The sequence below is a fragment of the Lonchura striata genome, chromosome 3, assembly GCF_050655825.1.
Source record: "Lonchura striata isolate lonStrDom1 chromosome 3, ASM5065582v1, whole genome shotgun sequence".
In the NCBI taxonomy this organism is placed as follows: domain Eukaryota; kingdom Metazoa; phylum Chordata; class Aves; order Passeriformes; family Estrildidae; genus Lonchura; species Lonchura striata.
The window spans coordinates 7,498,006-7,515,995 of record NC_140705.1 but is presented as its reverse complement, the minus strand read 5'-3'; the positions used below and the strand labels follow the sequence as shown (position 1 = coordinate 7,515,995).

The 17,990-nt window shown below is 45.5% G+C and overlaps 2 protein-coding genes and 1 long non-coding RNA gene across 7 annotated transcripts; 1 reads left to right on the top strand and 2 right to left on the bottom strand.

Annotated features, from left to right (window-relative positions):
- Positions 1 to 933: 933 nt before the first annotated feature.
- Positions 934 to 5,621, bottom strand: SF3B6 (splicing factor 3b subunit 6). Of its 3 annotated transcripts, none has more exons than XM_085574485.1 (5): positions 5,473 to 5,621; positions 5,282 to 5,433; positions 4,949 to 5,067; positions 2,969 to 3,107; positions 934 to 2,467 (listed from the first exon to the last, which is right to left on the bottom strand). In XM_085574485.1, the coding sequence occupies exons 2-5, from the start codon at positions 5,309 to 5,311 to the stop codon at positions 2,378 to 2,380; spliced, it is 378 nt and encodes a 125-aa protein (XP_085430611.1). In that variant the 5' UTR covers positions 5,312 to 5,433; positions 5,473 to 5,621; the 3' UTR covers positions 934 to 2,377. The 3 variants fall into 3 exon arrangements, with proteins under 3 accessions (XP_085430611.1, XP_085430610.1, XP_085430609.1); XM_085574484.1 differs by having other exon boundaries at positions 5,464 to 5,531; XM_085574483.1 differs by having other exon boundaries at positions 5,282 to 5,440; positions 5,471 to 5,531.
- A 212-nt stretch (positions 5,622 to 5,833) lies between these two features.
- On the bottom strand, positions 5,834 to 11,628 carry TP53I3 (tumor protein p53 inducible protein 3). Of its 3 annotated transcripts, none has more exons than XM_085574474.1 (7): positions 11,490 to 11,628; positions 10,478 to 10,674; positions 10,210 to 10,352; positions 9,287 to 9,554; positions 7,853 to 8,065; positions 6,924 to 7,120; positions 5,834 to 6,179 (listed from the first exon to the last, which is right to left on the bottom strand). In XM_085574474.1, exons 3-7 carry the CDS (start codon positions 10,345 to 10,347, stop codon positions 5,973 to 5,975), a joined length of 1,023 nt encoding a protein of 340 aa, XP_085430600.1. In that variant the 5' UTR covers positions 10,348 to 10,352; positions 10,478 to 10,674; positions 11,490 to 11,628; the 3' UTR covers positions 5,834 to 5,972. The 3 variants fall into 3 exon arrangements, with proteins under 3 accessions (XP_085430600.1, XP_085430601.1, XP_085430599.1); XM_085574475.1 differs by having other exon boundaries at positions 11,353 to 11,491; XM_085574473.1 differs by lacking the exon at positions 11,490 to 11,628 and having other exon boundaries at positions 10,210 to 10,533.
- Positions 6,115 to 8,067, top strand: LOC146767783 (uncharacterized). Its single transcript, XR_014953547.1, has 3 exons — positions 6,115 to 6,253; positions 6,662 to 6,812; positions 7,900 to 8,067. It is a non-coding gene; the product is annotated as an uncharacterized LOC146767783 (long non-coding RNA).
- Positions 11,629 to 17,990: the final 6,362 nt, after the last annotated feature.

Below are 17,990 nucleotides of genomic sequence, written 5' to 3'. Positions count from 1 at the left end.
GCTGCTGATCTTGAGGATTCATTGAAGGAATTTTTATTAATCTTATTACCCTAAAGAATTGCTTTTTATATATGTTTTTCAAACAGCATCAAATCCTCATCAAAACAGACACTGCAGTGCAAGCACCATGCTCTCTGCTATTGACAGAAGCAACGTGGTATTTGCATATGATTTAAAACAAGGCTGGCAGCACACAGCACCATTATTGGCACTCTGGTATTTATTATCAGTGTTCATTATTTATTAGAACCATAAATCCAGCATGGCAACAAGCACCTCCAGTTCCCATTTCAGCAAGGAGCCTTCTCAATGCCCAGCAGTTGGTGTAAATGATTTCAGTTATCCAAGTGTCTTGTACATGGATGTGTATGTATACACATGGCATATATAAATATATATATTTATATCTATAAAAGATACATATTTGGGGGCAGAGCAGTTAGTAGCCCTTAAAAAGCTATGGATGCTCACCTTGAACAAATCCCCCAGCAGAATTTAATTCATTTAAAGATTTTTAATGCAACCCGGTTCTTGCCTGAGAGCTCTTGGTTTGTGTTCATCTGATGGGCAGGACCTGGAAGCCCGGCTGGCCGTGGAGGCGCCGCTCCCCTAATCCAGTCTGGGCTCCAAGTGTCCCAGTGCCTGCTCCTGACCTCAGCCGGGGTTACTGCAGCCTGCAAGGCTTCCTGCTGCAAAACGAGCATGTTTCAAGGGACAGATGCAGATCTGGGGCAACTGTGCACTAAGCATGGTTCTTTCACAGCCCCAGTGCCTGTGTACAAGGGAAGGCAGGGCAGATCTGCTCCAGTGGGATGCTCCAGGGTCAGGCACAGGGCAGGACTTCAAGCACCCACCCAAAGCTGAAATCCCACCTCAGCCATGGTGGCTGCTTTCCCTGAGCTGGCTTGGAGCTCACTCTTCATGAAGCATTACTGAACTTTTCTTTGTAGCATGATTTATTAATTTGTAATAGTTTATTTGACAAATGAAGAAAATGGGACCATTTAGTGCACTATGACGAGTGTTTAGTTTCTCATTGGCTCCAGCTAGTAAATGTGAGTGTTGCTGTGAGCCCCTTCCAGCTGCCAAACAAGGTGCCAGCACAGGGCAGCTACCAGGGATCTCCTCCAGGTGAGATGTGGGCACTGTTCCCACAGCTGGGCACCCTCCTGTCACACACAGGGACATCCCTGAACCCACAGGGATGGATGTGCTGCAGCTCCTGCCTGCATCAAATGCTGCAGGTTACAGGTTACAGGCAGGAGGAACACAGCTTGAAGCCAGCCTTGATGAAAAAAAGCAAAATATGCAGACATTTTTTCACCAAAAGGACAAGTGAAGTGACAAATTCCAATAAAACGGTCATTTCAGAAAATGGAAGCATTCCTCTATGACAGTACAATACACTGAAAAACAAACCTGAATGATAAATTCCAGGCAAAGTATATTGTTACCTGCCCTGGTTCTGCACTGTCTGGAAGTTGTCTGGTCAGGAAGTGGAACATCACATCCATGCAAATAAATCCTCCCAAGGCAGGATACTACCCACATTCACACAACTTCCAGATGGTTCGGAACACAGGCAGAGGTTACTCTTTCCCACTTCCAAAATATACTGGCTATGCACATCCTGGATCACATTGATTTTTATACACAGGATATGAGTACTGAAAAAAGAGCCAAAAAATGTATATTTGTTTTTCCTCCACCACATGCTACATCCAAAAATGTATGTACAAAGAATGTGTTACAGTTCAACCATGCCAAGTAGAAAACAATCACACTACAGGTATCAAAATGAAAACCTTCATCTACTGTCTCATTTTGGTCATGTGTTCTTCAATTCATACCAAATCCTCAGTCCAAACCTGGTACACAAAACCAAGCCCCCATGCACTTCTTTTTTAATTGTAGTGCAAGAGCTGGGTTGTTTCACTGCAGCTCATCAGAGCTGGTACCATCACTGGGAACAAGGTGCTTGGAATGAGTCCCCTTATCAGCTGGATCCTTTTGAAAGCCGCTCATCTTCTACAGTTTGTGAAAGAAACTTTGTTACAAACACGGGCTTGGGCTTGCTTTGTTCAGTCAAACACAGAACCTGCTCGGTCCCTTCCTCAAAGCTCCTGCTAGAAACAGGACATGGCAGCCTTTACCAGGTCACCCTCAACACAGAGAAGCTGTCACCTTGGGGGATTTAATCTTAAAGCAGATCTCCCTGTGTGCTACATTTATTTAATCCTAATCTGAAGATATAAAAACTCATATTGCAGTTTATCAGATTTATAAGAGAAAAAAATTACACTTTGTTAAGAATTCCTATGTTTAGGCCAAGAACTCGATGAAAGGGCTTGAAAACAGTTTTCCAAAAAGGATCAGTTTATTTTGGTGGGTCTGTGTTAATTCCATATTTTTCCTTGAGAAGTTTAAGCTGTTCTTCTTTCTTCTTTGTGTCCATCTTTTGGAATGCCTGTAATTAGGAAAAGAAAAGATATAAGAAGACAAAAGAAACCTCTCATCTCATGACAAATGATTTCCCAATATCTGCAACAAGCATCACTGTGAACTCCATCACCATCACACACACAGAGCATTGTTTGATTCTTGTCCTTGGAGAATGTCACAGGGCCCTGGATGTTGTTGGTGACAGGGTGGACACAGAGAACTGGAGACCTTTTACCCATAAACAAGATCTCCCCTCCTGCTGCAGCTATGCAACTGTGAAGCCTCTGCATCCTCTTCTCCAGAGTACACCCCCCACAAACATGTTTTTCCCACCTTTGTCCAAAGTTACTTTTTTTGCACACAAACCACCAATATGAAACTCTGACCATGTATCCCATTCACTCCCTCTAACAGTTTGGATTTTATTTCTTAGAAATACCCAAGCAATGGTCTTTACAAACTGCTGCTGGGGTTGTTCTGTGTGACAGCTCTGCTCAGAGGTGACTCCCCCAGCCCAGTGTCGTACCCTGTTGGCGTTGTAGTACAGAACCACGAGGTATCTGTTGCACACGTTGAACCCCGACAGGTGGTCGCAGGCGTTCTTGGCGTCGAAGATGTCCTCATAGACCACGTAGGCTGTTCCTCTGGTCTCAGGGGTGTTCCCACTGCACAGCAGGGGCACAATCAAGGTCAGATAAATGAACAAGAAATAGTTTATTTATTTCACAGTGACTGAGATTAGATGAACTAATACAACATCACTAAAAAACAATTTGTTATTTTTTCTAGATATTAAATGACATCCCTGTTTTCCACTGTTTTCCAAACAGTTCAGAGCCAGAGACAACAGGAAAAAATGCGCTCTATTTTGCTCCATAAAGGAAATGCACCTCTTGAGAACAATTGGGTTGTTGAAGCTTTTGTAAGGGCTGCCATGCTGTGTTTGGAAATAATTTAAATCTTTATTATAGCAATGAGCTTTTATTTAATATTGCAAGACTTGGCTGTCAGTTAGTGGCTGTCTGTATCAGATGTGTCCCTAGGATGCAACAGGGCTCCTGGCATATCACAAAGTTAATTTAAGAGGCAGAACAGCCCCACTGGTGTAAGCCCACTGCTGAGGCACAGCCATCACCCACAGGAGCACCAGTTCCATGTCCTCTGCCTGAGGAATGGGACACATGTAACAGTAATGAGCCCAGAGGGGCTGCAGAGATCCCAGAGCTCTCAGCTAACAGAGGGTGACAGAGACTTCACAGTCAGAACAACTTCCCAAGGTGCTTCTGAGAACTCCTGAGGAAAAATGGCATCACACATATCCACACTGGGATCTGTGCAAATGTAAGGAGAATGGGATTAACACTGCACAAAGCACAAAAGCCTTTACAAAGGGGCTTACACGTTATGCCCTGGCATTGACAATGTTGGGATTTCTGTGGGAAATTACATGAATTAGTAACTCTGAATAAACTTCTGAAAGCACCAGTGCATCACTCCAGTGGAAAGCCCTAGATATGTCCTAATTCTGTGTCCCACTGTCATGCTGGTCCAGCCCACATGTTTTCAGAAAACTTAAGTACTGGCTCTCCTTTATGCTCATTAGCAAAGAATTCCACCAGTGTGGAATTCACAGCCAGGCAGTGCTTACACTGCCCCTTTTTCTCTCAGCCACTTCTCCAGTCACATCCACTGCCCTTCCTTGCTCTGGTGTCACATCCCAGCATGGCACCAGCAGCACGTGTCCCCTTGGTGTCCTTTGCTTACTGAGGGCAACTCTGTAAAACTCACTTTATCCTACAGAACAATCAAACAAGTTACCCAGGAAAGCTATGGAGCTGTGGATGCTCCATCCCTAGAAGTGTTCATGGCCAGGCTGGATGGGGCCCAGAGCACCCGGCCAGCTGGAACGTGTCCCTGCCCACTGCAGGGGGTTGGAATAAAATGGACTTTAAGGTCCCTTCCAACACAAACCCTCCTATACTGGCCAAAGCTCAGGTCCTCAGCATTTGAACTAATGAGAAGAACATCAGAGTTGCTGCAATTTGTACTATCTCCACACACTTTAGAACCAAAGGCACAGTCACACCTCCATTTCCCAGACACGGTATGGCCAGAGGACATCCTGTCTCTGCTCAGGGCTTGCTGCTGGCATTTGTTTCCAGTGAACAGATGCAGCAGCAGCAACATCCCTGTTTTCCCACTGGTTAGCAGATACTCACAAGAAAGCTGTGCTCAGCTTCTGCCTTTCCTATTTTCACCCCAAGTCAAGGTAAAGCTTCAATTGTATTTGAAACTTACTTATGCAAACAAATCTGCCTATTTTATCAACTTCCCAAGTTAATTTCAAATTTAAGTTCATTCTCTGCACCTCCCAGCAGAATCATTTTCTAACAAATTCACGTGTTAAGAGCATTATCACATCCCCCTCTGGCACACGGGGCTCCAGGGCATCGAACCTTTCCAGCTGTGAAACCCTTCATGGTCCAAAGGAACCGGAAATACTCACACTCTGATCTGCCGGATGGGCCCGTACTTCCCAAAAATGTCGTACATCTCCTCGGCCGTGATTTTGTACGGCAGGTTCCTGATGTACAGGATCCGGTTGACCTCCGGAGGGAGCCGGATCTGATGGGGGAAAAACAGGCGGTGTGTTAGGCGCAGGGCACGTCCTGCGAACCTTAAACCCAGCAGCCCAGGGGCAAACCAGGGATGTGTGACACACGGAATGGCCGGGGCGGGCCTGAAGCACCACCCAGCTCCAGCGCCCTGCCGCGGCGTGCGGGAGCGGGACGGAGCCGGAGCCCGGCGGGGACGGGGCGGAGCGGAGCGGAGCACTCACGTTGGCTCGTTTGGCTGCTTGCATCGCCATGGCGGCGGGACGTGAGGGGGGCCGCGGCCTGGGGCGGAAACACCAGCGGGGAAGGAGGCCGCGGCGGAGACAGCGCTAAGAGCCGAGCCCGGAGCGGAGACAGCGCTAAGGGCCGAGCCCGGGGCGGAGACAGCGCTAAGAGCCGAGCCCGGAGCGGAGCGAGCGGCGGGGCCGGAGCGGCGCGCGGCACAGCCGGGCCTCTCCCGGCAGGCACCGCGCGCTCCCTCACGGAACCGGATCTAGCGCGGGAAGCGGCGCGCGGCACAGCCGGGCCTGTCCCGGCAGGCACCGCGCGCTCCCTCACGGAACCGGATCTAGCGCGGGAAGCGGCGCGCGGCACAGCCGGGCCTCTCCCGGCAGGCACCGCGCGCTCCCTCACGGAACCGGATCTAGCGCGGGAAGCGGCGGCGCGAGCCCGGCCAGCCCCGCACGTGACCTCGCCCCGGCCCCGCCCCCTATTTAAGCCCCGTTCCCGCCCCTCGGCCCGGCGCGCCCCCACACGTTCGATGCTCGGTGCCGGAATTGCGACAGGAGCCTCTTTAATAAACGCTTCCTTCTTATCCTTTTCCCCTCCTCGCCACGCCCACGAATCGGTGCCGGTGTGGAGCAGGAGCGGCAGGATGCCCGCAGTGCAGCCCCCGCAGTGACTGTCGCAGAGCGGCTACTGCGGCGGCCCTTTCTTGACGCACGCAGGAATCTCGATGGCGATTTTGCCGATGTTCCTGTTTTCCTCCATAGCCCTGTGTGCCTCGGCGATGGCGTGCAGGGGGTAGACGCTGTCCACCACGGGCCGCAGGCGCGGGGCAGCCCCTCCGCAAAAATGGGGCAGCGCCTGCTCGGTGAAGGCTCTGACCAGCCGCTGCTTGTACTGCGGAGAAAACAGCTGCAAAGTCACTGCCAGTCGTTCACTCACCCGGGTGCCCACAGCACGGCGTGTAAAAGGTACACAGCCCTCAGGCAGACACCTCTGACATTCTCACACTGAAACGGAGATTAAAACACCTGACGGGTCTAAGTTATAAACAAGAAGAAAGCTTTTAGATGTATTACATAATTGAATTAAATTCCCCAAAGCAAGTGATGTGAGCTGTGCAGAACCATTTAAATCAAACTGATAAAGGTCTTGTAAATATTCTGTCTTAAACCGTGCACAGAATCCACCTTAGGGCTCTGCACTGCAGGTCTTTTACTGTCACATCTGAGAGTATTCCACATGAAATGAGCTTTCTTTGGTAGCTGGGTATCCAAATGGTCTTGGTTTCTACTTTGAAGTGACCTAATAGAGATTGTTACTTTTCCCTCCTCAGACTTGATCAAGCTGCCCAATCACTGGAGTTTTATTTCTTCTAGGGCCAAATATCTAATGGATGGTATCCATGAAGCACATTAAGAAGTCCTGGATGTCATTCCTCTCATTCGGGAAGGAATTTCATAAAAATGGGGAAAAAAAATTACAACTTAATTTTGGGACATTTTCCTAAGTATGTAGTACCAGTTCAAGGTGAGGCTTTTTTGACAAAAATGTGCTTAACACTGGTTTTAAAAGAAAGCTCTCAAAATGATCATAAATTTTAAGATCAAACCTCATACACTGCTGATAGCCACTACTTGCCTCCTTGTCTCGGGACCGTAACAGGCTTGTGTGGATGCTGGCTCTTTTGGAAATCAGCCTTGACAGCAAATCCCCATGCACTTCACCTCCACTCAGCAGTCCATAGATAATCCACCGGCCATGAGTACTCAGACAGTTGAGATTCTTCTCCCAGTATGAAGCCCCAACACAATCTAAAATTATATCTACTCCAGAACCTCAAGTAGAAACAGAAGAGATTTCAGCAATGACGTCAAGCTGCATTAAGGGTAGGATAATTTCAAGCAAGACTAAAACCTTCTTATTTATAGATACAGAATTGACCCTGCAATTCTTATTTAAGTCTTTCTACTGAAATTAGGAATTGGCACAGTGATTTGTAAAGAATTACAGAATTGGGCACAGAAGAAGAATCATCAGTTACCCATAAGCAAACTCAGAATTAAGCCACCCAAAATGCTTAGAAAAGCTAGATTTTTCTAACAGTTTAAGAATTAAGTGGCACTGGCACAGGTTGCCCAGAGAAGCTGTAGGTTCCCCACCCCTGGGAATGTTCAAGGCAGGCTGGATGGGGCTCAGAGCAAGCTGGGGTGTCCCCTGCCTATGGCAGGGGGTTGGAATGGGATTATCTTTAAAGTCCTTTCCAGTCCAGGCCATGCTGTGCTTCTGTGATGATTCAAACACCAAAATGCATGGATTTTGTCCTACAGTTCCTTGGTGAGGCAGCAATAACATGGTGCAATATTTATGCCCCAAATGAACACAGCCAGAGAGACCCCATGCAGAAAACAACACAATTAAACTAATGAAAGGCCCATTCTGGGCTGAGCAGGATGTCAGGTTGTGCTTCCAGGGTCACTACTGTCTGCTCTCTCACCAGGTGACAGCTGAAACTGAGTGTGTGTTCTCATGTTGGGAGGTTCATTTGCACTTTCACAGAGTTTCTTTACCTTGGGTGAACTCCAAGACCTTTTCACTGAAGTCTTCATTCTTGTAGTTGAACCCTGCAGCTGCTCCAGCATTTGCTGCTGCTTCCAGTTTCTCCTGAGTTCCTGCTGTCACAATGGGAATAGCCTTTGCCAGCCTCACCAGCTGAATGGCTGCCATGCCAACCCCGCTGGCTCCAGCGTGGATCAACACTCTCTCACCCTCCTGTACTTTACCTGGAGGAGGGCAGAAGCAAAGTGGTCACCCTTTGGGAATTACCTTTGAATTAAAATATGAACAGTCTGGAAGATAGCAAAGAGGAGATGGAAAGAGATGGCCTTGATTGGACTTTGGACAATCGGACATCTTCATAGCCTTCATAAAAGAGAGAAGTCCAGAAGCAGCAGAGGTTGCAGTGTGCTGACAGGATGGCTTCAGTGGAGGGACTTTGTCTTGGCTGTGTGCAATTCTGGGCATCAGTGACCAAGATGTTTAAGTGAGGGCAGTCACAGCCCTTTTATACCATCAGTAGAAAACACACTTGGAGGATGTTCATACTGAGAAATTATGCACTCAGCAATGGAGAAATAGCAGAAATGCTGGGTAACCATTAAACCAATCATTTTACCATCTATTGGTGTCATTAATTTGTGTTCCACCACTTGCTTCTGCAAGTGAGGCACCAGGTAGGCTCCCACTGATCACCAGGAAACAGCATTGCTTGAAGCAAGCCTGCAGGGAAGTTATGTTTGGAACTTTTGTTCCTTATTGGATCTCTTAGATGCTACTGCTGAAGAGTGTAGAAGGATACTTCTCATCAAAGGAAAACCTTGGCAAGTGCTATTGTTTATTACCTTGGCAGTGTATTTTTAAAATTAAGTGTGTGGGCTTCTGTCTACTTTAAATCAGCTCAGAGTGGATTTTACCTACAAATAATATCTTTGTTAAACAAAGGTAGAAGACGTTGCCTACTGTAGATTCACAAGCAGCTAGTGATAAAGTTCTTGGTATGGTCATGCATGCAGTGAAGCCAGATCCTTAGAAATAAGATGTGTTTTCAGGTTTCTGGAAAAGGTGGGAATAATTTCAGGGTTTAGGCTTAATGGAAGGTGTTCCTGTCCATGGCAAGGGAGTGGAACTAGATCACCTAATTCCTTTTCAACCCAAACCATCCAGTGATTCAAACTGAGAAATACAGACAAAAAGAAATCAACCATCTTTCTATATCCTTCCTTGTAAATACATAATGAGCAGGGTAGGTTGGCACTGGGGAGAGGTGGTCATGATTCAAGGATTTGTGTCTGGCATACTGCATTCTGACCCACAAGAACAAAGTGACAGAGAAAAGGTTCTTTGAAGGCAAACAACATTCAAATAGAGGTAACAAGGAGAGGATTTTGTAACAGAAAGAAAGATGAGCTGTTTTGGTGGAGTAAATGGGCAAATGCACCTCTCACCTACAAAATGGAGCAGCTGAAATGCTGTTAGCCAGGCTTCAGGAATGGCTGCAGCCTGAATAAAAGTCATATCTTTGGGAATTGGCATCAGGAGGCCTTCGTGCACTGTCACGTACTGTGCCTGGCCTCCCCCGGGGAGCAGAGCCATCACTGCATCGCCGATCTGCCACCGGCCCGAGCAGCCGGGACCCAGCCCAGCCACACTCCCAGCTGCTTCCAGGCCTAAAATGTCACTTGCTCCTTTGGGGGGAGGGTACTTCCCTCTCCTCTAAAATAAAAAAAAACAAGAGAAGGCAAGGAAGGAAAAACCATTAATGACCTGCATTATTTCATTCACATGTCTCCAGCCTAAATTCCTATTTGTTTAATCCTGATTTTGCCCTGTGCATATGTTGCAGTAATTTGAGGATCTTCTAGCCTCTGGAAACACTTTTGCTTTCTAAGTGTTATTCTTCGTAAGTTAGAATAAATTGAAATATTTGTGAGTTTCCTCTCTCCAAGCTAATCCCTGCTCTGGAAATACTATGGTCTCCATTTGCAGAGCATGGCTTTCAGCACAAAGAAATAATTTGAATGTGAATTTGAATAAATTATCCCCCACTGGAACTGTGCCATTGGAATATTTCCTTTTCATCTCAAATGTCCAGAAAAGAGTCTAAGTCTAAAAAGACTGGAGCTTTCGTTTTACACATTTTGTTGAAAGGCAGCTGCCTTTCCATGCCAGCCCAGCACTGCACTAACTCAGATAAAAGCATTTATCTGCTGAATCAACAGATATCTCTTCTCAGCCCTATGAACTCTCCCATCCAAATGCTCACCAGGTTCAAACTTTTTCAGCTCATCAGATCTGTCAAGACTTCACAGAGGGGCTTGAAAAATCTGCGGTGTTTTTAGGTGCATAAATCTGTTTAACATACACGTACCTGGAGTAAATCAGCTCTATTCAGAGCACTGGCAGAGACCTTCACGAGAACTTCTCCTTCTCCTGGATTTGGTTTCATCACCTCTTTCATATAGAGATTTTCTGGGCCTCCTGGGCAATCAAAATAGGCTGCAAACATTTTCTCTAAAAAAAAGCCAAACAAAACCAAACTAAAAAAATATTCCATGAATGCAGGTATGTGCAGTGGAGAAAATCTCAGTAATGAAAGGTAACAAATGGCTTTAAAAATTCCTGTTTATTTCCCTTGCCTCAGGAGATGATTGCTGTGTGCCTGATTTGCTGTAGTACAGGCTCTCACTGCTGCAGGAGTCTTTCAGGTACCTCCTCAGATACTGCTCCTGGGATCCTTTTGGCACCAGCAGATGTTGAGATGGGCTGAGCAGTCAAGCCTTCTCCTGCCTGATAAAATCAAATGAGGAACAGTCTTCTCTCTGCTCCCTAGGTCCTGGGTGGAAGAAGATGAGAAGGAGAGGCAATCACAACAGGAACAGCTGTGTTACTTCCTGAGAGCTGGTACTGCACTGAGTGCAGCAGAGAATGAGCTGCAGCCAGAGCCTCTTCAAGTAACCTGCACTGTGTGACAGACCACCCTATCCTCTGTAAAAATGACTGACTTTTGCACGGGAAAAGCTAAGTGCATACCTACCTATTTGTGGCAAGACTGCAAACGCAGAGTGATAAACAGCTTGAAACCCCAGGGATGTCAATCCCCACAGGGTGGTGCTCTATGGCTATTTTATGGTGAATAAGCACTTCCAAGTATTTGTATAAAATGCAATTTAAAGGCTTTTGTTTCTGAGGCTGGCTGTTTATTCATTGTTATTAACAATTTAATCCAGTCACACAAAATTTGTCTGCATCAGCAAAAAAATTCAATGGGAAGCCCACATGATGCTACGCCATAACTATTGTTTCTGCTGTCTCAATTCGGTCCAAATTTAGTCAGTTAAAAATAAGGTGTTAAGGAAGCTTTTTTCCTTCTTTCATCAGAGTTCATTAATCTGCTTTTTTATAAATTATTGTCTTTGCTGCTAGAATCAGGCTCACAGAAATGTTAAAAAAAAAAAATCCCAAAACACAAAACAAAATCAAACCAAAAAAACAAGAGTATCTGTGTATTTACATTATTCTGAAATGCACAGAAAACCGTAGAAACTGAGATACAAGTTTCCAAACATTTCAAGCGCTCAGATCTGTCAGCGGTGGCTGAAAACAAGTTTTAAGAAGCTGTGTGGCACCCGAGCCCACTCCCGAGCTCACCTGTTTCCTGTAAAGAAGGACGCACAGTGTGCCCCGGAACAAACCCAGCCTAGCCTCGGGAGCAGAGTCCGATCCCAGTTCCTCCTCTCCCAGCTCCTCTCCCTTGCACTCGGCTGCTCCCCTGCAGGCCAAGGGGAGGAACAGGGCGAGGGTGTTCTACTTCGGAGCGACAGTATGAGGAGTCAGAAATATTAGCACAGCTCACCATTATTTCTGCAAACGACCTGGATTATTCCCTGGCTTGGCACAGGAATCAGTTTTCCCGCTTGGCCTAGCGGCAGGGATCGGCCGCTGCCCCAGCACTCGGGGAAGCTTGGCCGGCTGCCCGTGGCTGTGCCGCTGCGTGTGACGGGGTGTGCTCCAGCTGCGCAAATTCATGTCAGAATTCTCAGTGTCTCACACTCGATTTACTCCACCGGCACTGAGGGTGTGGAACTGTGCCAGCCCTGATGCCATGAACGCGCTGGGAAGGCTGCTCTGGGCTCTGCTCCTGGGGAGCAGCGGCTTTCAGAGCTCGCTGGTTCACATCCTTAAACCCGTGTGTTTCTACCTGATGGTTTGGAATCCGAATCAGTGTTGTTCTAAAAGTCTGGTGATACCTCCTTGAGTTTTGCAGAAGGATCAGATCACACCTGTCTCTGTGTCTTAATCACCAGCTCTTGAACGTTTGAGCTGTCAGGAAATAAAACTGACACTTCAGACTGTTTAAAAATGGTAACTCATATGTGTGGGATTTTTCTGTGGATTTTTTTCCTGTAATACTGAGATTTTTTGATTAAGGCTTTTAAACTCTTCTTTGAAAGGAAACAACTTTAGAATCAAGTATAGCTAAAATTCTTTTGTTCTCATGTGACTTGAAGAGCTAGTAATTTCTGTGTTTCTGAAGATGAAAAGATCATGAAGCCTGGTTTATATATAAGTACACACAGCCTGATTCAGTGCCAGTACTGGCATTGTCCCTCCTCCACTGTCCCTGGAGAACTTTGCAATCCACTGCAGTTTAAAATAACTTTCTATTACAGCCATTGACTGTTGCAGAGGATAGATAGATATGATTGTTATTTTAGCTAGCCAGATGTCACTTCTACCCTTGGATGAATCCTGGAGTGAAATGGACTGTTCCATCCCACCCCGCAAGAGATTGTGGTTCATCCCGCACCTCTGTACCTGCCCCTAAAACAGAGTCTGTAACCCCATTGGCCCATGCCTTGTCCCAGCCCACCTGGGAGCCCCTGATAAGGGGGCTCTGAGCGGCCATGCGGCCTCTTGGATTTCCTCCCCTCTAGGACTCCCTCCCTGCCTGGGGCTTCCCCTCTCCTAAACCCTCCGTTTCTCTCTCCCCTCCCCCGTCCTCCTAAGCTCAGCCACGTGCTACGCCTGAGAGCACGAGGCCTGGGCATCCCTGAATTCTCCAATAAACCTCTTCCCCCAAGAGCAAGCTTCAGAGATCTCTGCCTCCCTACACCCCCACCGTGCAGAGGAGCCAACTCTTCCCACAATTGACAATGCAAATTCACATGATAAAATACGTTTTATTATTCAAGGATATACAGGACAGTCTGAAAATGTGTCAATGTAGCAATTTCCTTTGTTCCTTGGGTCTGTGGCCCCTGCATAGCTGTAATGCCATTAGAGAACTTACTTTGTGTAGAGGGATTAGTAACTAAGTTATCCGGAAGCAGGGTAAAATCAAGCATTAGAAAGATAAAGCAGAGCATCTTAAACCAAATATTGAAGACATCACTTTCAATTCAGTAAAGAAACTTAGAGGGCAGATGCATAGGGTAGTCCTTTCATGACCAGCAAGCCCACAATTCTTTTTGAAAAAACAGAAGAGCTCATCAGCTGGAATGTCGTAAAACAGCAGTTTCTTGCTTAAAGTTTTGAACTTCTATAATTCCTAATGAGCTAACTTGGGGTTGATGAAGTCAAAGTTTTCTGTTGATTCAGCAATCTTTATCTTTAAAGTAGTCTGCTATAATAACACAAGGACATAAATAAATAAAAAAGTAAATCAGTGATCATAAAAGTCATATACAGAATTGCTGCAATGGAGATGCTTTTTTTAAAGTACAAATCCCCCCTCGCACTGTACTCCATTCAAATGGCAACTGTGCTTTTTCTATTGAAAATTAAAAATATCTATATTTGTGAGGTATTTTCTGCTCTAAAGAATAAACACTGAGCATCACTTTAAATAATTTTCAGAAATATCACATGCAAAGAAAAATTACTTTTTTTTTTTTTTTTTTTTTTTTTTTTTTTTTTGTGCAAAGAAATCATCCAGGACAGCAAGAGTATACTCCAAAGAATAAGTACTGCAAATCCGGCCCTGGAAAAACCTAGTATTTCCTAGTCTTTGCTAGGAACAGTAGCCAGTTTTGAAAAATGTGACTATTTGCAAGAACAAATAATGAGTGGATATTGTTACAGGATTTTGAAAGTGTTGGCATTTTTTGCAACCTTTCAGCTTTACTTCACTTTCTGCCTTCCTCCCATAGCAGAAAAACAATAGCTCACATCAAATATGATATGGCTCCTGAATTTATTACTGAGCCAGCCAGGCAGATGTTGGTGCCTTTTGGACCTGCTCCAGCTTTGTGTGTAGTCCTGCTGAAAATAATAAGATAGAACCAACCTGAAGTTAGCTTATAGGGGAAGGCCTTGCTGTTAGATTTAATAAATCTCATTCTCTAAGGCTCAGCACTGAGGCCAGCCCTGTTTAATGTCTTTATTGATGGTTTGGATGAGGGGACCAAGTTCACCCTCAGTAGGTTCCCAGACAGCACCAATTTGGGCTGGAGTGTTGATCTGCTGGAGAGGGAATGCTCTGCAGAGGGATCTAGAATGGCTGGAGGGCCAAGGTCAATTGTTTGAGGTTCAACACAAGTGCTGGGTCCTGCACCTGGGCCACAACAACCCCTGCAGTGCCACAGGATGGGGCCAGAGTGGGTGGAAAGTGGAGAAGGATCTGGGGATGCTGGTGACAGCAGCTGAATGTGACCCAGGTGTGCCCGGGTGGGCAGGAAGGCCAATGGCACCTGGGCTGTGCCAGCCATGGTGTGGCAGCAGGACCAGGCAGGGACTGTCCCCTGTGCTGGGCACTGCTGGGGTCACCTCGAGGGCTGTGTCCAGTTCTGGCCCCTCAGTTCAGGAGGGACATTGAGTAGCTGGAGTGGGTCCAGGGAAGGGAACGGAGCTGGGGAAGGGGCTGGAGCTCAGGTCTGAGGAGGAGCAGCTGAGGAAGCTGAGGGTGGGGACAGCCTGGAGAAAAGGAGGCTCGGGGGGAACCTTCTCTCTCTGTCCAGCTGACAAGAGGGTGAAGCCTGATAAGGGTTGATCTCTTCTCTCAAGTTCCAGGTGATAGAACAAGATGAGATGACCTCAAGTTGTATAAGTAGAGGTTCAGATTGGATTTTAGGAACAATTTCTTCACCAAAAGGGTTGTGAAACACTGGTTGTGAACAGACTGCTCAGGGTCACCGTCCCTGGAGATATTTAATAGATGTGTAAATGTGGCACTGATGGACATGGTTTAGTGGTGGGCTTGGCAGTGCTGGGCTAATGGCTGGACTTGATGATCTTTAGGTCTTTTCCAGCCTAAATGATTCTGTGGTTTTGTGATTCTGGGCACAGACAGAGCTGTCATTTGATAGAAGAATGGGCTTGTTTCATGTGCTGTATCAGTGATAGTAACTTGGCAGCTACAGGTGGTTTCACTGCATTGTTTCTCCAGAATTAGGCAGAAAATACTTCTTTATTAACTCCTGTTATCAAATCTAGGTCTATGTTCCAAAGAGGCATCCTGGTTCAGCCACAGCTTTGGGGTTATAGCATGGGCACAGCACAATCCACTCCAGCAGGTCTCAGGGCCAGAGAATGGACCTACATCCATCTGCTTTACTCTCAGGATCACTGAGCACAAAGTGGTTAAAAAGGACTCCTTCAAAATGCCACTTAAATGGCATCTTTGTTCCAAAAAATCAAAAATGTGAAATTAGCAATCACCTTGCAAAGTCAACTGAGCTTTACCCTGGCACTGGGCTCTGAGGCTGAGAGAACAAGTGGATTTAGTAGAGTGCTGTGCTCCCTGCCATTATTTCTGCTTTGTGCTCTGATTTCACAGAGTTTCCACCTCTGCTGTCACTTCCCAGGAAGCTCTTGATCTCTCACATTAAAGCCAAAGGTTGATGCAGAGACTTGTCTTTATACCAATGATAACTGCATTTTCCACATGCTTTTTGTGCTGGCAAGGCTGTCACTCAGCAAAGTCTGAAGTTGGTTCATTTTCATTCTGTTCTGTAAAAAGACAGATGTATAAATGTTCCTACCCCCTTCCATTCATATTGGAAAACATACTTTCCTCCATGTGAAATTCAGGAGTTTCAGCAGAAAAAATGTACGGCCTCAGATAAGCAAAATAACAGCAGCAACAACAACAAAGGCATGAGAATTGACCAGCAGGAAAATGGTCCTTTTTCCCAGAAAGGCCATAAAAGTCCAGTTACATTTTTATAGTGTAAGTATTTCTGATTTTCATCTTGCTGAGGAAATAGTCCACAGTGAAAACACTAAGAAATGAGATAAAACTTGATACAACCATTAGATCAGAGCAGAAGGAGGGAGTGAGGGTTTTTTTCTAGGCTAGGCTTGACCCAAACCAAAAATTATTTTCTTTTTAAATAAATAATCAGTTCTAGCACAGTGTGGGAAAATGACTGGGGGGCAATTAAAGAAAACTGAGAAGTATCTCGAGGCTATAGTCACATTATCACTGAAACTATGGGGAAAACAGAAACTCTCCAACATCTTTTCAGTGTTGGAGAATTGGGGTATTACTTTTTTCTGTCCAGGATGTTATTTTGGCCAGGAAGTGTGGTAGAAAATATTTCGTTCACACATGTGTGGGTTGTACAGTGAAAATCATTCCATCGCATATGGTTCTTTACTAGACTTTTCACATATTTATACATACAAACCCCAAATAAATTAATTGGGTTATTTATTTGGGTTATTTGTCTTAAATTACACAATTCTTAGTGTTTGATATTGTATTGGTTATGGATTCCTTCACCTTTGATATTAATTAGGACATCATTCTTTGGTTCTCTTATCAATCTTTTCCCAGACCAGGTGTCTCCAACCTCCCTAGGAGGTGATGTTCATGAATGCTTATTTATTTCCTCTGTATCTTCTGGCTACTCCCAATCTGTCCATTTTAAGGTCATCAGGCTTTACTTAGTGAACAGAGTCTTTTGAACAGAAACTTCCAATTCCCCTCTGGGCAAAGGTGAACAAAACAAACCCCTGACTAAAGTTACAATAAAAAAAAAAAAAGTTGCATAATTTGCAACAAACTAAAGGAGATAGAAGAAGACACCTTGATGCTATTTAATTACTCTCCCAGGTGTTACACTGATCACACCTCCATCCCAAGGTTAGCTGAGATGAAATGCTGTAACATATTTCCATCCCAAAGTTACCCCCCTCCAAGGTACAACCACCTCTTGCTGTATGACTGGACTCACTCAAGCTCCACCTAAAGGTAAAGAATGGGGAGGAGTTTGGGAAGTCTTCACTGTAACTTCTGGGGTCAGTCATAGAATTGAACCTGTCTTCTTCCACACAGGCACATCTGTTGGGTAAGAACTGTGTTCTCCACATACTGATTGATTATCTCGAGACAGCTTTTGGTGGGGATTATCTGTGTGTTGCTTTGAATATGTTTTTGCAGTCAGGTACTATCACTGTCAATCCTCAAACCTCAACCTGTAACAATTTTCTGTTATATTTATAGACTGTGTTATTCTATATACTGTTACTGTGAGTCCTTTGAGGACTCTGGCACAGGTAGCATGCTTGACAAATCTGATAACACACTGACTAGGAGCAGGGGGAACCAGGAGGGGCCTCTCTTTGTAAATTGAAATAGGGTCTTTGACTCTGAAGGTTAATCAACCCACCCTCCATACACTGGTCTGTGCAGCGGGGTCCCTATTCTGGGGCCCTGGCAGGTTGGTCAGGCACAAGGCTCTCATTTTTTCTGGGGTGCTGACAGACTCATCAAATACAAAAGGCTCGAGGAAACCCTCTCTCCGCCTTTACCTGACAGAAAATTGGCACAGTCAGTAGGATTGGCATGGATAGGCTGCTGTGAAAACACAAATGTGCCCCTTCCCAGGCTGGGAAGGAGCAGGCACAAGAGTTTTGGAGAGATTAAGAGAAAGTCATGGAACACATTGAACAGTATAAGGATGAGAGAAATCTAAAGTGGCAATAGGTAAAGATGTCGTTTGTGCAGTTTTAGGAGCATGCTTTTCTCATGCACTGAAAGAATCTAAGAACACTCTTGTTTCCAAACCAATTTTGGATCTAGAATATACTGTGTTGAAATCAGAAAATGAGGTATTAAAGTCATCCTTAGCCTTTGAGGGGGAGACAGGAGAAAAACTGGGGATCCAAGTTGATCAACTTGTGATTCAGAATAACCATCTTAAAACT

Excerpts from the sequence above, each read along its gene's own strand:
- SF3B6 (XM_085574485.1), bottom strand. The coding sequence starts at position 5,311 with ATGGCGATGCAAGCAGCCAAACGAGCCAAC. Across the intron at positions 5,068-5,281 it reads AAGCAGCCAAACGAGCCAAC|ATCCGGCTCCCTCCGGAGGT; the intron begins GTGAGTGCTCCG and ends TTCCCCCATCAG. Across the intron at positions 2,468-2,968 it reads TGTACTACAACGCCAACAGG|GCATTCCAAAAGATGGACAC; the intron begins GTACGACACTGG and ends TCCTAATTACAG.
- TP53I3 (XM_085574473.1), bottom strand. The coding sequence starts at position 10,395 with ATGGAATATTTTTTTAGTTTGGTTTTGTTTGGCTTTTTTTTAGAGAAA. Across the intron at positions 9,555-10,209 it reads ATAGAGCTGATTTACTCCAG|AGGAGAGGGAAGTACCCTCC; the intron begins GTACGTGTATGT and ends TTTTTATTTTAG. Across the intron at positions 8,066-9,286 it reads TCAGCTGCTCCATTTTGTAG|GTAAAGTACAGGAGGGTGAG; the intron begins GTGAGAGGTGCA and ends GCCCTCCTCCAG.